Source organism: Macaca nemestrina, chromosome 15 (genome assembly GCF_043159975.1).
Source record: "Macaca nemestrina isolate mMacNem1 chromosome 15, mMacNem.hap1, whole genome shotgun sequence".
Taxonomy (NCBI): domain Eukaryota; kingdom Metazoa; phylum Chordata; class Mammalia; order Primates; family Cercopithecidae; genus Macaca; species Macaca nemestrina.
In genome coordinates this window covers 98,454,900-98,469,033 of record NC_092139.1, presented here as the reverse complement: position 1 = coordinate 98,469,033, position 14,134 = coordinate 98,454,900, and the positions used below count along the sequence as shown (strand labels likewise).

Genomic DNA, 14,134 nt, shown 5'->3' with positions numbered 1-14,134 from the left:
ACTTCCAGACAAGGACAACCAAGAAAATCATTAGGTGAGCTAAGAGAAGAAAAACAATGTCTTTTCTTTTTTAAACTAACTCCGAAATTCTCCCTCAAAATAAATCCATCCAAACCGATAACAGAAACATCACTTAAACTTCGCGTAAAGAATATGACTGCTTTAGAAATGACGCTATATCCAAAATAAAAACTGTAAACTAAGACCAATCCTCTAAAACCAGAACATACACTTTGGACGAAATTTACTTGCAAGTTTCCTTAAAGGACCTTTAAGACGGAGGTGTAGTACCAACTCCTAATGAAATACATTTGAAATGTTTACAACTGCACACACCCTAAGACCTCATATGGTGTTTCGAGAGAACTCACATGGTTGGATGGGATTCCCCAGCCGAGGCGTGCAGCCTGCAACTTCGAAGTCCTCTGAGGGTCTTATGAAGCCATTAGCATAACCAGTAAGCAGGCAAAGTTAATTACAAGGTTTATTACAGATCAGAGAGTGCTGATTTCTAAAGCAGCTGTTTCTAATAAATTCGTGTTAAGTGAAATTCACCGCCTCTGTGTCTTTTAGGTCTACAAGGTTAAAGAATCCTAATTTTCCCCAGAGTTTCAGATGTTAACACTCATCAAGGTAAATACAGTCAAGTTTCACTGACGCAAAATTTCCAGTAAAGAAGGTTTCAAGCATCAGAAATTGCAGGCAAGAGCTTAGAGAGTTTGCAAGGCCTCCATTTAAGACAGCTAAGGTTTTCCCCCATGCTAGGAAGGGCCCTTGGGCTTGTGAGCCTGCACACCCCAGGGCGGTCATTCAGGATCACCACGGGAGGGGGAGGGGGTGTTGCTCAAACCAGGCGGCCACTAGGAGAATCATGCACTGAGCAAAGCCGACACCACTGGTGGCCCCAGGACGAGGCCCTTGTGGGCAAATCAGTGACTGTACAGGGGCTCCAGGGGCATGCCGGCCCCAGGCCAACTCTGGGGAAGAAGAGGTAGATAGGTGGATTGAACACCGACTGCCGCCTCCCCCTTCTTTTCATAAAGATATAGATTATATTTCGTTTTCTTTTTGCATAGGTTAATTAGACGGACAAGTCTCTAGCCGCAGCCCCCTCTCCAAAATGCCCCGCGCGTGAAGCGAGCTGGGAGCGCACGCCGGCGGGGTGCAGGGACAGGGGTTCCCCAAGGCTCCCCGCGCTCCCCACGCCGCGAGGGAGTGACATCAGAGGCTCGCGTGGATCGATCACTCAGCAAAGCCCGGCACCGGGCGTGCATGCGCGGGAAGCCTGGCCTCCCTCCGGGTGGAAGCCCGGCAAGCACTAACCCTTTTTAAATTTATTCAGGCAGCCGGAGCTGCAGAAGGAGCGCAGGGAGGCCGTGTCCCAGCAGCCGCGTCCCTTCATTCCCGCGGCGGGGCAGCCTCCGATCGGCGGGGCGCTACATGGCGCCGGGTCCCGGGGGCTTGCACGGACGCGTGCACAGCTCGGTGGGCCGCCCGGCGGAGGCGGCGGGCACTCGTGGGTCCCGGCGCCGCGCTACCACAATGCACCACTGCCGCCCGCCACCCGGTGCACGAGCGCGTTAACCCCGTCCGCGCCGCGGGAGCCGAGCCCAGCCTGAGCGGCGGTGCAGCCTCCCACTTCCTCCCGCCCCAGGAGCGCTGCCTCGTCCCGCGTCGCCTGCTGGTGCGCGCGACCCCGCGGACGCCCGTGCAGGCTCCCCACTTCAATGTCACATTTTAATACTGTCCCCTGCAGCAACAAGCTCGGCGTTGCTTTATTTCAAAGGGCAAAGATGCCCTTGAGAGCTAAGGGGCACGTGGGAAATGGGGATGGCCAGGGGCCTGACGGTGATTCCAGGAAATTGGGGTCACCTCTGAGACCTGCTCATCTTCTGACCCCGCTGCGGTGGCTGGTGCACCTGTGTCTGGCCACCATGCGGGAAGAAGGCAATAGGCAGGGCCCGGGGGAGCTGGGTTCCCTCAACGCTGCTGCCACAGCAGGCTTCTGGTCATAACATCTGTATTTGCCCAGGCCTTTGAACACAACTCCCCCGTCCAGTTGCCCACAGGCATAACCAGTAAGCAGGCAAAGTTAAGTACAAGGTTTATTACAGATAACCAGCAAGCAGGCAAAGTTAGTTACAAGGTTTATTACAGATCAGAGAGCGCTGATTTCTAAAGGAGCTGTTTCTAATAAATTCGTGTTAAGTGAAATTAACTGCCTCTGTGTCTTTTAGGTCTACAAGGTTAAAGAATCCCAATTTTCCCCAGAGTTTCAGATGTTAACAGAAACACTCAACAAGGTAAATACAGCCAAGTTTCACGCAGGCAAAATTTCCAGTAAAGAAGCGCCCGCCGCCTCTGCCGGGCAGCCCACCGAAATCTCCGTAGGATGTGTGGTGGGCGTCAGAAACTCAACTGTCCAAATCTGAGCTTCCCTATCCCCGCACCCCCGTCCCCCATCCACTGCCATTTGTACCACACCCTTCCTCAACCTTCCCCACCTTAGCTAGTGACATCGTTCAGGTCAGAAACCCTGGAGTCATCTGTGACTTCTCTGTCTCTTAGATCCACATCCAGTTGGTCAGGACATCATGATGGCGGTACCGGTAGAATACAGCCAGGATCCCTTGACTCTCACCACCTGCATGCTGTTTCCGGGACCTACGATGCCCTCACCTTGCCTGTGGATTCTTACACAGCCTCCCTGCAAGTCTCCCTGCTCCCACTCTGGTCCCCACAGTCTCCGCACAATATAACAGCTGAGAGATCCTTCTCACGGTATGTCAGACGCTGACACTCTCCGGCTCAGAGGTCTTCAGCTCCACACATGGGCCTGCCCCACTCCTCTGCTGAGGCTCCTACTTCACTCTGCCCTGTTTATGTCTCATCTTTCCCACTGGACTACAGGTTCTGGGCCCTGGGACTGAGTTTTAACCACTGTTTCGTCTCCAACAGAACCCTACCTAACTGTGCCACCTTGCAGTAGCTCAAGCAAAGGAACTGATCAAATGTAATTTACTGAAACGGAATCCATTTTCACCAATTTAAAGCTTTTTCAAATACACATCAAATCTCCTGTTTTAACATCTAATAGACTCAGGGAAGGTGGTGCTGGGTCAATAATTCCCGTCCAGGCCTTTGAAGCAACTGAGTACTTCTTTCACCCAGAGAATTAATCCTTAACAACTGAGTTAGATTCACTGGCCCGGGGGGTTAGAAGGCATTTAGCCATTCTGGGCCTTGGTTTTCTGGCTGCAAAATGAAGAGCACCACGTGATGGAAATGGTCGCAGTGATGGAGTGTTGAGAACACCAGGCTGCATGCTTGACCTGCATTTCCTTGTTTCATTCTCACAGAAAAGGCTTGTTTGGTAAATTCCACCAACACCCTCTTTTACAGATGAGGAGATTAAGGCTCTGAGGTCAGGTGACTTGCCCAGGGTCACCAGGCTTGGAACTGGCCTGGTCTGGCTGATCTCGGAGGCCACACTCAGAGAACCATGCTCTGCAGGATCCCTTACAGAGACTACTGCTCCCTGGGCTCCCAGAGGCCTCTTGAGAAAAAATGCGGAAGTCTGGAATAGTGTTTTGGTTTCTTTTTAATTTTATTTTTAAATTATTATTATTATTATTGTTTTAGAGATGGGGTCTTACTCTGTCACCCAGGCTGGAGTACAGTGGCAGCATCATAGCTCACTGTAGACTCGAACTCCTGGGCTCAAGCAATCCTCCTGCCTCAGCCTCCTGAGTAGCTGGAACTACTGGGACACACCACCGTGTCCAGCTAATTTTTACTTATTTTTATTTTTTGTAGAGACAAAGTTCTCGCTTTGTTGCCTAGGCTGGGCTGGAACTCCCAGCTTCAAGCAGTCCTCCTGCCTCAGCCTCCCAAAATGCTGGGATTATGGGTGTGAGCCACTGTGTTCAGTCGGAGCAGTGTTTTGAATGTTTTGGGGAAACATTCAGAAACATACAGGCAATTTGTTTTTAAGGATTTGCATGTGTAAGAATAAATCCAACCCAAGGTATTTAACCAGGCATTATGAGTATTGTGGAATCTGAAATCTGGAGGACTCTCTAATGTAAAACTGTGCCTTCTGTCCTAGAGGCTGAAGAAGAGGAGGGCAGAGGAGCTGAGTGCCACGTGCCACCCTCACTGCTAGTGAACCCTGGTGTCACTGACCCTCTTTCTTAGCCCCGCTCTATTCACCCTCATCCAGAGCCATGCCTGGCTTACAGCTGGGTAATTGAGAAGAAAGAGAACAAAACATACCCCGGAACAAAAGGAAAATGGTACGAAAAAATATTTTTCAAAAATCATGTGGTCCCACTAAAGCAAACACACACACTATTTCTCTTTTCTATGTAATTATTTTACACTATAAGTCACAATAAAAAAAACTATCAGATTCTGCTCATGTGAAATACTGAAAAATCTACAGCCTAGCTGAACAGGCAGCCAGAAGGGTGCCAACTTGTCCTTAAAGAAAATATATTAGCTGCAAAGCCTTAGTTGAATTAGTTTGTCAAGGAAGCCGAAGAGACCGAGCCTAAGATGACTGATGGATTCTTCTAACAGCTCCACTGACTGCCCTGAATCCTGTCACAAAGTTTCCCTCATATAACCGTATGGGTGAGGCTGAACTCCGGCCCCGCTCCTGTGAGCCATCTATACTTATGCATCAGGGGTGTCTTTTTTCAGTCTCCCTCTGTCATCCAGGCTGAAGTCCAGTGGCATGATCTCTGCTCACTGTAACCTCTGCCTCCCGGGTTCAAGCCATTCTCCAGCCTCAGTCTCCCGAGTAGCTAAGATTATAGACATGCACCAACACGCCCAGCTAATTTTTGTAGTTTTGGTAGAGACGGGGTTTCACCATGTTGGCCAGTCTGGTCTCAAACTCCTGACCTCAGGTGATCCACCCACCTTGGCCTCCCAAAGTGCTGGGATTACAGGTGTGAGCCACGGCACCTGGCCCATGGGTGTCTTTTGAACAGGTCTAGGTTCAGGCCTCCAGCCTTCTTCTTTGTGACCTCCTAAAACCAAGTGCACCAACTCTGAAACCTTCCTGAGGTTCACTTACCCCAAATATCCTGTGCTGGCAATCCCGGAGGCAGCTGCAACCCTCCAAACTCCTATCTGACCCCACATCAAACTGGTTGCTCTGCTCACTTCGAATTCTTTGCTTTCCTTCCATGTCTACAGTTACCACTTTCCTTGTCACACCCCACCTGGCCTGCTGCTGCCGCAGCAGCCTCCCTAGAAGCTGGCCTCCCACTTCCACTTGCTACCAGAACATTACTAATCAGAATCAGTAATGAGGGGCTGATTCCTCTATGTTCCTTCCTTTGCTCAACAATGTGGCACACACACACTCAACAAATAATATTCATATTGATGTGTGTGTGTGTGTATCTATTATTCATCCCAGTGCTGGATAGAGGCAACAGAGAGGTATGTCCCCCAGGCACTCATGGCAGCCCCAGAAATTACTGCAAGGCCTCAGGGACAACATGCTAGTACATTAAGAATTGCAAGCACATCCACACCCTACAGCCCAGTAAGGTGAACTGGATTCATCACAAGTGCAAAAAGTTCTGCACCCAATGCCATCTGTTGCAAAAATGAAGCACCCTAACTCTAACAGCAGGTGAATTTCATCAACTCTATTTCATCAACTTCATGGAATATCAGGAAGCCATTTAGATTTATTTATCTATTAGAAGCTGTTTATATAGGTGACAATGTCAGGGAAATAAGAAACCATGCTAAAAAAACAAAACGCTGAAAGGAAAAGAGCAAATCACACAACATATTTGTAACTCTATGAAAAGTATGCATATAGCAACATGTGAAAACAGTAGGATTGGCTGGGCATGATAGCTCATGCCTGTAATCCCAGCACTTTGGGAGGCTGAGATGAGCAGATTGCTTGAGCCTAGGAGTTCGAGACCAGCCTGGGCAACATGGCAAAACTCCATCTCTGTAAAAATATTTTAAAAATTAGCTGGGCACAGTGGTGGATGCCTGTAGTCCCAGCTACTTGGGAGGCTGAGGTGGGAGGATTGCTTGATCCTGGGAAGGTCGAGGCTGCAGTGAGCTAAGATCAAATCACTGCACTCAAGCCTGGGTGACCCTGTCTCAAAACAAACAAAAAACCCAGTAGGATCACAGGTGAATTTCCTCAAGTCTGAGCTTCCTGAGTGCCCTGAGCTTTCTTTCCCAGGACCTAGCACACTCACTATAGATTTCTATTTACTTGTCTGTCTCCCACATCAGACTTGGAACTCCTTCAGGGCAGAGTCAGAGGCTTTTCTCACTATTCTCAGCCTCCAGTGTGGGTCTAGCACATGGTAGGTGCAAGGGAATGAATAAATCAATCGAACTGCTCCACAAAAGCAACATAATCACTCATCAGGAGACCTTTTAGCTCCAGCCTATCAAACCACATCACCCCCGTCTTCCCAAGCCTTCCATCACTGTTCCCTCCTGTCTGCATTTCCGGTGCATTCCTCCTCACAACCCCCTTTCCCCTTTGCACCCCTGCCTCTCCCTTGATGGGACCACATAGATGTCAGCAGCAACTTAGGAGTCCCATGGGAGCAAGATCCAATGGTGGCCTCCTGACCCAAGTTGGCCACAGCCCTCAACCGCTATGGGACCTGGGGATCTTTGGCTTCCCCCACTGGCCTTGGGCTCATCACTAATGAGGGGCTGGGGCCAACAGGGGAGAAGCAATGACCTTCTCTGTGCTTGTCTGGAGAATCAGGTTCTCCAAGGGTTTGTGAAGCATACATGGTCCTTGTGGGGATATCTTAAGAATGAAGCCCTTTAAAGCAGCAGTGTTCTAAGAATAGCCATTCTTAGATGCTGACTGCCATCCTCATTAATAAATGATTCTGCACTGAAGCCAAAGAATTAATTTGAGAGCAATTTGTGATAATGTGTTGCTAGGCAATTAAAAAACTTCCAACGGAAAAAACTTCCATTTATCATCGATTATTTTAGATCAGAAAAATGAGATGGGGCTGGGTGCGGTGGCTCATGGCTGGAATCCCAGCACTTTGGGAGGCTGAGGCGGCTGGATCACTTGAGGTCAGGAGTTCAAGATCAGCCTGACCAACATGGTAAAACCCCATCTCTACTAAAAATACAAAAATTAGCCGGTTGTGGTGCATGCACCTGTAACCCCAGGTACTTGGGAGGCAGAGGCAGCAGAGTTGCTTGAACTGGGAGGCAGAGGTTGCAGTGAGCCGAGATCACACCACTGCACTCCAGCCAGGGCAACAGAGTAAGACTGTCTTAATAAAAATTAAAAAAAATAAAAAAATAAAAAGAATGAGGGAGAGGGCACCGAGGGCACCATTCAGTTTGAAAAAAGGGAAAAGCTAGGGGTGGTGCCTAGGCCTTACTGTCCACACATGCCCTCTGCTGGTAGGGGCAACAGGAGAGACAGAGGCCGCCTCTCTGGGAGCTGAGCCTGGACGGTTTTGCCCTGGATCCAGCACGTGGTTTCACTGGCATCCCTGCATGTGCATTTGGAAAGGGTGGCCTGCAGGTGGGTCAGGCTACCTGGAGGACCTGGATGGAGAGTTGGGATCAGTCCCGCCAGCTGGCTCTGAGGAGATCAGCTTCTTCTCAGGCCCATTCTATTGCTATGTCAGTTATTAACCAAGAGTCCTTTTGCTTGTTTAGGTCTAAATACTACTTTCACTGACAGATTCCTCAAGATAATAACAGCACTGGAATTCCCAAGGGATGACTGTCCATTTGTTTCATCTTCAATGATTCTTTTTAAAAAATAAAAGTGACAACAAAAGGAATTGAAAATACAAATCTATTGAATCTATTGTAGAATGTTCATCCTTTGTTGGTTCTTAAAGCAACACCAATTAAAGCAGCCTTGGCATATCCTTATACTAACATTGTCAAAAGTATATTTAATTATTTACAGCAAATACCAGTGAGATTACAGTGCAGCTGGTATGTTCACTTGTTGGTGGCATGCGACATTGGCACGCTAGTTGCATAACATGATATTTTAGTTCATCAAGGTGCCACGGTGCTGCTGCAGCCCTTAACTCAGTAATCTGACTCCTGGAAATTTTCCCTCAGGAAATAATTCGAGAGAAGCAAAAAGCTTTCTGTACAAAGATATTTACTGCATCATTATCTGTAATAGCACAAATGGGAAACTCAAATGCTCGACAGCTGTAATGATTCAAAATATTAGAGTATGGCAACTCAGTGGAATATTACGCAGCCATTAAAATGAGCATTAAAAGGTAGGGGATGGCCTTTTGGGCTAAGAAATTTTTTAAAAAAGAAAAAAAGAGAAAGACAGAAACTGTTAGCTATAATGTGCGGTGAAAAGGGAAGCGCATGAAGGGCCACGTTTAATATGGTGACAAACACGGGAAATACAAGCGTATGTCCCAAGGGGAGATGCAAGGTAACATGCAAACACCAAGAACAGCTTTGTGAGGGAGTACGATTACTGGGGAATTTCCTGCATTGCAAATGCTCTATCACATTATGCAGTCTTTCCCGCTGCAACAGTAAAAATGTAACAAGCTATAATACATTCAACTAATTGAATTATTATGCAAAACCCTTTCCCAAGAGGACAGAGGAAGTGCAGAAGAGACTGAAGGAGTAGGTGTCCTGCCCAGGGAGTGTGAGTTATGAGGCCATGGGGTGGGGACACAGTTGGGTGACTAGTGAGCAGGAAGTCAGGGTAGTGGAGCCTAAAGAGGTTTTTTGTTTTGTTTTGTTAAAAAAGACAAGGTCTCACTCTGTTACCCAAGCCGGAGTGCAGTGGCATGATCTCAGCTCACTGCAACATCTGCCTCCCGGGCTCAAGCCATCCTCCCACCTCAGCCTCCCTAGTAGCTGGGACTATAGGTATGTGCCACCATGCCTGGCTAAGTTTTGCATTTTTTTGTAGAGATGTTGCCCAGGCTGGAACTCCTTGGACTCCTAGAACTCCTTGGCTCAAGCCATCCTCCCGCCTTGGTCTCCCAAAGTGCTGGGATTACAGGTGTGATCCCAGCCCAGCCCAGCCCAAAGACTTTTAACACCAGTCAGGTCACCCAGAGCCCTGGGCTTTGGAGTCAAACACAGGAGTCTGAGCTCAGATCTACAAGCTGCTCATTGTGACTGAAAGCAAGTACAGGAGCCTCTCTGAGCTTCACTTCCCAGATTCTCATCCAGCCATGGTGCTATCTCCCTGTAATGGGTTGAAATGTGTCCCCCTCAAAATTCGTATGTTGAAGTCCAAACCCCCAGTATCTCAGAATGTGACTCTCTATGGAGACAGGCCCTTTAAAAAGGTAATTAAGATAAACAAGGTCATATGGCCCAGCACTGTGGGAGGCCAAGGTGGGCAGATCACCTGAAGTCAGGAGTTCGAGACCAGCCCGGCCAACATGGTGGAACCCCATCTCTACTAAAATATAAAAATTTGCTGGGCGTGGTGGCATGTGCCTGTAGTCCCAGCTACTCAGGAGGCTGAGGCACCAGAATTACTTGAACTCGGGAGGTGGAGGTTGTATGAGCTGAAACTGAGCCACTTCCCTCCAGCTTGGGTGACAGAGTGAGACTCCATCTCAAAAAAAAACAAAAAACAAAACAAAAAAAACCCAGCGAGATCATATGAGTGGACCCTAATCCATGTGACTGGTGTCTTCATAAGAAGAGGAGGAGATGAGGACACAAACATATACACAGAGGAAGGACCATGTGAGGACATAGCAAGAAAGCAGCCATCCACAAGCAGAGGAGGCCTCTGAAACCAAACCTCCCAACACTTGGAACTTGGACTTCCAGCCTCCAGAACTGTGACAGAATCAACTTCTGTTGTTTAAGCCACCAAGGCTGTGGCATTTTGTGATGACAGCCCAGGCTGACTCATGTACTTCCTTATGCAGAGCTGTGAGGATTGTATCTCCAGCACAGGTGGGCACTCAAACGTCATCTGGGGCCAGGTGTGGTGATTCATGCCTGTAATCCCAAAGCCGAAGCAAGTGGATCACCTGAGGTCAGGAGTTCGAGACCAGCCTGGTCAACATAGTGAAACCCTGTCTCTACTAAAAATACAAAAATTTGCTGGACGTGGTGGCAGGCACCTGTAATCCCAGCTACTAGGGAGGCTGAGGCAGGAGAATTGCTTGAACCCGGGAAGCGGAGGTTGCAGTCAGCTGAGATCGCACCATTGCACTCCAGCCTGGATGACAAGAGTGAAACTCTATGTCCAAAAAAAAAAAAAAAAATGTTATCTGGGAAAAGTGAGGTAAGGGTCGCAGCACCAGTTGTCCCCACACCACTGCCCTACACAAGGCTGGTGCTAGAAGACTCAAGTCTCAATGTCTGTCAAGGAATTAGTTTAATTGTGAAGATCTGAATGACTGTGAAGCCCCATCAAAGACAGCTTCTCCTGTGAGTCCTGTCATCACTGTGATCCCTGCAGCAGCTGGGCTGAGGATGGGCGGGACAGACAGCATGGCTATATAGCTTGCAAAATTAAAGTTTACTGAAGCTGAGTTTTGTTCAAAGTCAAAGAGCAAGCAGAGACTAGAGAAGGGTCAATAATGCAACATTGTGGCCGGGCACGGTGGCTCACGCCTATAATCCCAGCACTTTGGGAGGCTGAGGCGGGTGGATCACTTGAGGCCAGGAGTTCGAGACCAGCCTGGCCAACATGGTGAAACCTCATCTCCACTAAAAATACAAAAATTAGCACCTGTGATTCCAGCTACTCAGGAGGCTGAAGCAGGAGAATCACTTGAATCCGAGAGGCAGAGGTTGCAGTGAGCTGAGACTGCACCACTGGGCAACAGAGCAAGACTGTTTCAAAAAAAAAAAAAAAGGAATGCTACATCGTAAGCCTCCAAGCTCCATTTTCCCCTTACTACTAAGAAACAAGCCTCTGATGGATAGACCTGACAACATAAACATTTAGAAATTCCACAGCACCACATAAACAGTGAAAAGATAAGCAACAAAGAAAAAATGCTTGCAAAATATATAATCAACAAAGGAGAAATAACCATAACTAGAATAAACTTCTACAAATCAACAGTTAAATCCACAAATATCCAGAGTAACAATGGCAACAAATATAAATATACAAGTCATGAAAAACACACGATGGGTAAATAAACAGATAAGAGTAGACACAGTCTCGGTGAGAATAAGGGAAATGCAAAATAGAGCAAGGAAATGCCTTTTCATTCACCCATCAGAGTAACAATGAGTAAAAAGAATGATGGGGTTGCCTCTGTGGATGATACACACTGTTGGATCATATCAATTTATGCATTCTTTTTGGCTGACAATTTTATGGCGTCTGTTGATATTTATCAGGTGCATCCCCTTGTAACATAGCAATTCCACTTCTAGAAATCTATGCAATGGAAAAATTCACACATATGTAAAAGATGCATGTAGAGGAATATTTGCCACAGCACTTTCTGGAATAGTAATAATGTGAAGAATCTACTGTTCATCAAGAGGAAAATGATTAAATACATTATAATACGCTATGGAATTCTATGCTGTTCTTTACAAAATGAGGCCAGGCGTGATGGCTCAAGCCTGTAATTCCAGCACTTTGAGAGGCAGATGCAGGCAGATCACTTGAGTTCAGGAGTTTGAGACTAGCCTGGCCAACATGGTGAAACCCTGTCTCTACCAAAAATACAAAAATTAGCCAGGCATGGTGGTGCACACCTGTAGTCCCAGCTGCTCGGGAGGCTGAGGCAGGAGAATCACTTGAACCTGGGAGGAGGAGGTTGCAGTGAGCTGAGATTGCGCCACTACACTCCAGTCTGGGTGACAGAGTGAGGTTGTCTCAAAAATTAAAAAAAAAAAAATAAAAATGAGAAGGCTGGGTGTGGTGGCTCACGCCTGTAATCCCAGCACTTTGGGAGGCCAAAGCGGGAAGACTGCTTGAGGCAGGAGTTTAAGACCAGCCTGGGCAACAGAGCAAGACCCTCTTTTTACAAAAAATAAAAAATTAGCTAGGTGTGGTTGCATGTGCCTGTAGTTCTAGGTACTTCAGAGGCTGAGGCAGGAGGATGCCTTGAGCCAGGAGGCTGAGACTGCAGTGAGCTATGCTTATACCACTGCACTCCAACATGGGTGACAAAGCAAGACCCTGTCTTTAAAAATTAAAAAAAAAATAGGCTGGGCGCAGTGGCTCATGCCTGTAATCCCAGCACTTTGGGAGGCCGATGCCGGCAGATCACCTGAGGTCAGGAGTTTGAGACCAGCCGGGCCAACATGGTGAAACCCCATCTCTACTAAAAACACAAAAATTAGCCAGGTGTGGTGGTGGGCGCCTGTAATCCCAGCTACTTGGGAGGCTGAGGCAGGAGAATCGCTTGAACCTGGGAGGCAGAGGTTGCAGTGAGCTGAGATTGTGCCATTGCACTCCAGCCTGGGCAACAGAGTAAGACTCCGTCTCAAAAATAAATAAATAAATAAAAATTAAAAATAAATTTTAAAAATATAGCCATGCATGGTGGTGCATGCCTGTAATCCTAGCTACTTGGGAGGCTGAGGCACGAGAATCTCTCGAACCTGGGAGGCAAAGGTTGTGGTGAGCTGAGATCGCACCACTGCACTCCAGTCTGGGTGACAGAGCCAGACCCTGTCTCAAAAAAAAAAAAAAAAAAAAAAAAGAAATTAGAAACTAAAAAGAAATAAAAGAGGTATATTTGCATCAACATGTAAAGATCTCCAAAATACATTAATAAGGGAAAAAGCAAGCTCCTAATCAGTGTGTACAGTACAATCTCATTTTTATATATGTCAGTGTGTGGGGGGTTGCATGTACTTATATGGCTTTGAAAATGCATGGGAAAAGATCTGGAAAATACCACTACTGACAAATCGGTGCGTATATCTCTAGGGAGAGGAGGGAGATGGGGAGGGGTCATGAAAGATGACTAAATTTTATGTTATAAATTTTAAAATCTTGAAATGTTTCACAATCTTGTGTTTCCTAACTGAAATTAATGTCTCAACAAATTTACAATTGGACAGAGTGTGCCAGGATCAACTCCAGCTCACACTGAAACCCGTGAAGCCCTACGAGTGACTCTCCAATGGTGGAAGGCCAGGCATATAGAAGGATACTCCTTGGGTGAGTTTGCAGGCAGGAGGGCCCAGAGATCACATCAGAGAAGCCACCACATCAGTGCACACAGACCAACCTGGCAGGCAGCAATCAGAGAGGGGCTGGATCATTTGGCGCACCCGTGGCACAATTCCTATGAGGCGGAGGAGCAGAGCCGCCCATGGTGATGGGCCCTGCAAAGAATGGACACAGCTGCAACCAGGTGTGGGGGCAGGGGCTCAGGTATGGCACCTGTCTTTTGGCCAGGCAGCAGGCCTCACCTCACCGTCTGCGGCCAGGCTTCTGGCAGAAGCTCATGGTCGTGGACACCAGTTTCCTTGAGATTAATGGCTGTGGCTGCCCAGGAGAGGCTACCTGTGTAGGTGTCCAGGCATGCATCTGCATTCACCTCATCAGGTCTACTCTGGACAGCATGGCTTAGAGAGGTGTCAGGAGAGGTACCAGACATGGATAGAGGGTGTCATAAGCAAGTGTACACAGAAGACACAGGGAAAGGCAAGAAACGACAAGTTGTCCCTGAGTCCAGTGGCCCTGTCTGATGCCCTCCATAGGCCACTTCCTGTGGAAGGTCTGAGTCACACCAACCACCCCTCTTTGAAACACCCTGGTCCTCTTGCCACATATCCACTGTCTTCTAACCTCCTCTGTCCTCACTTGAGGACATGAGTCAGTCCTCTCTCTCATCCTCTTCTCACTCCATGATGGGCCCAAGCGATGGTGTCCACGTCCATAGCTCCATATCCTATCCCCCGTTCACATTTCCCCATCGGTAGCACCAGCACAGTCTTGCCCCTCCAAGCTGTAGAGCTCCACTGTCTCTTGGATGTCTCCCACATTCCACCTGTCCCCAGCTAAGCCCGACATCTCTCCTCTGCTCCCTCCTAACTTTTTCCTCTCCAGACAATTCTTTCTTTTCCTAGGCACCAGCCAGAGACCTGAGGGTCAGTTCCTGCACTTTCTCCTTCTCCTTGTGTCCCTATAGGCAACGAATCC

General features: G+C 47.9%; 1 protein-coding gene across 7 annotated transcripts in view; it reads right to left on the bottom strand.

Moving 5' to 3' along the window:
- Positions 1 to 14,134, bottom strand: part of LOC105487217 (oxysterol binding protein 2) — a 222,089-nt gene that overhangs the window by 82,049 nt on the left and 125,906 nt on the right. The window contains exon 1 of one of the 7 annotated variants that reach the window (XM_011750596.3): positions 1,324 to 1,417. The exons of the other annotated variants lie outside the window; for them this stretch is intronic. Coding sequence (XP_011748898.1) covers positions 1,324 to 1,402 — 79 coding nt within the window. The 5' untranslated portion in view covers positions 1,403 to 1,417. Of the gene's footprint in view, positions 1 to 1,323; positions 1,418 to 14,134 lie in introns of those variants that run through there. 7 annotated transcript variants of the gene reach the window in all.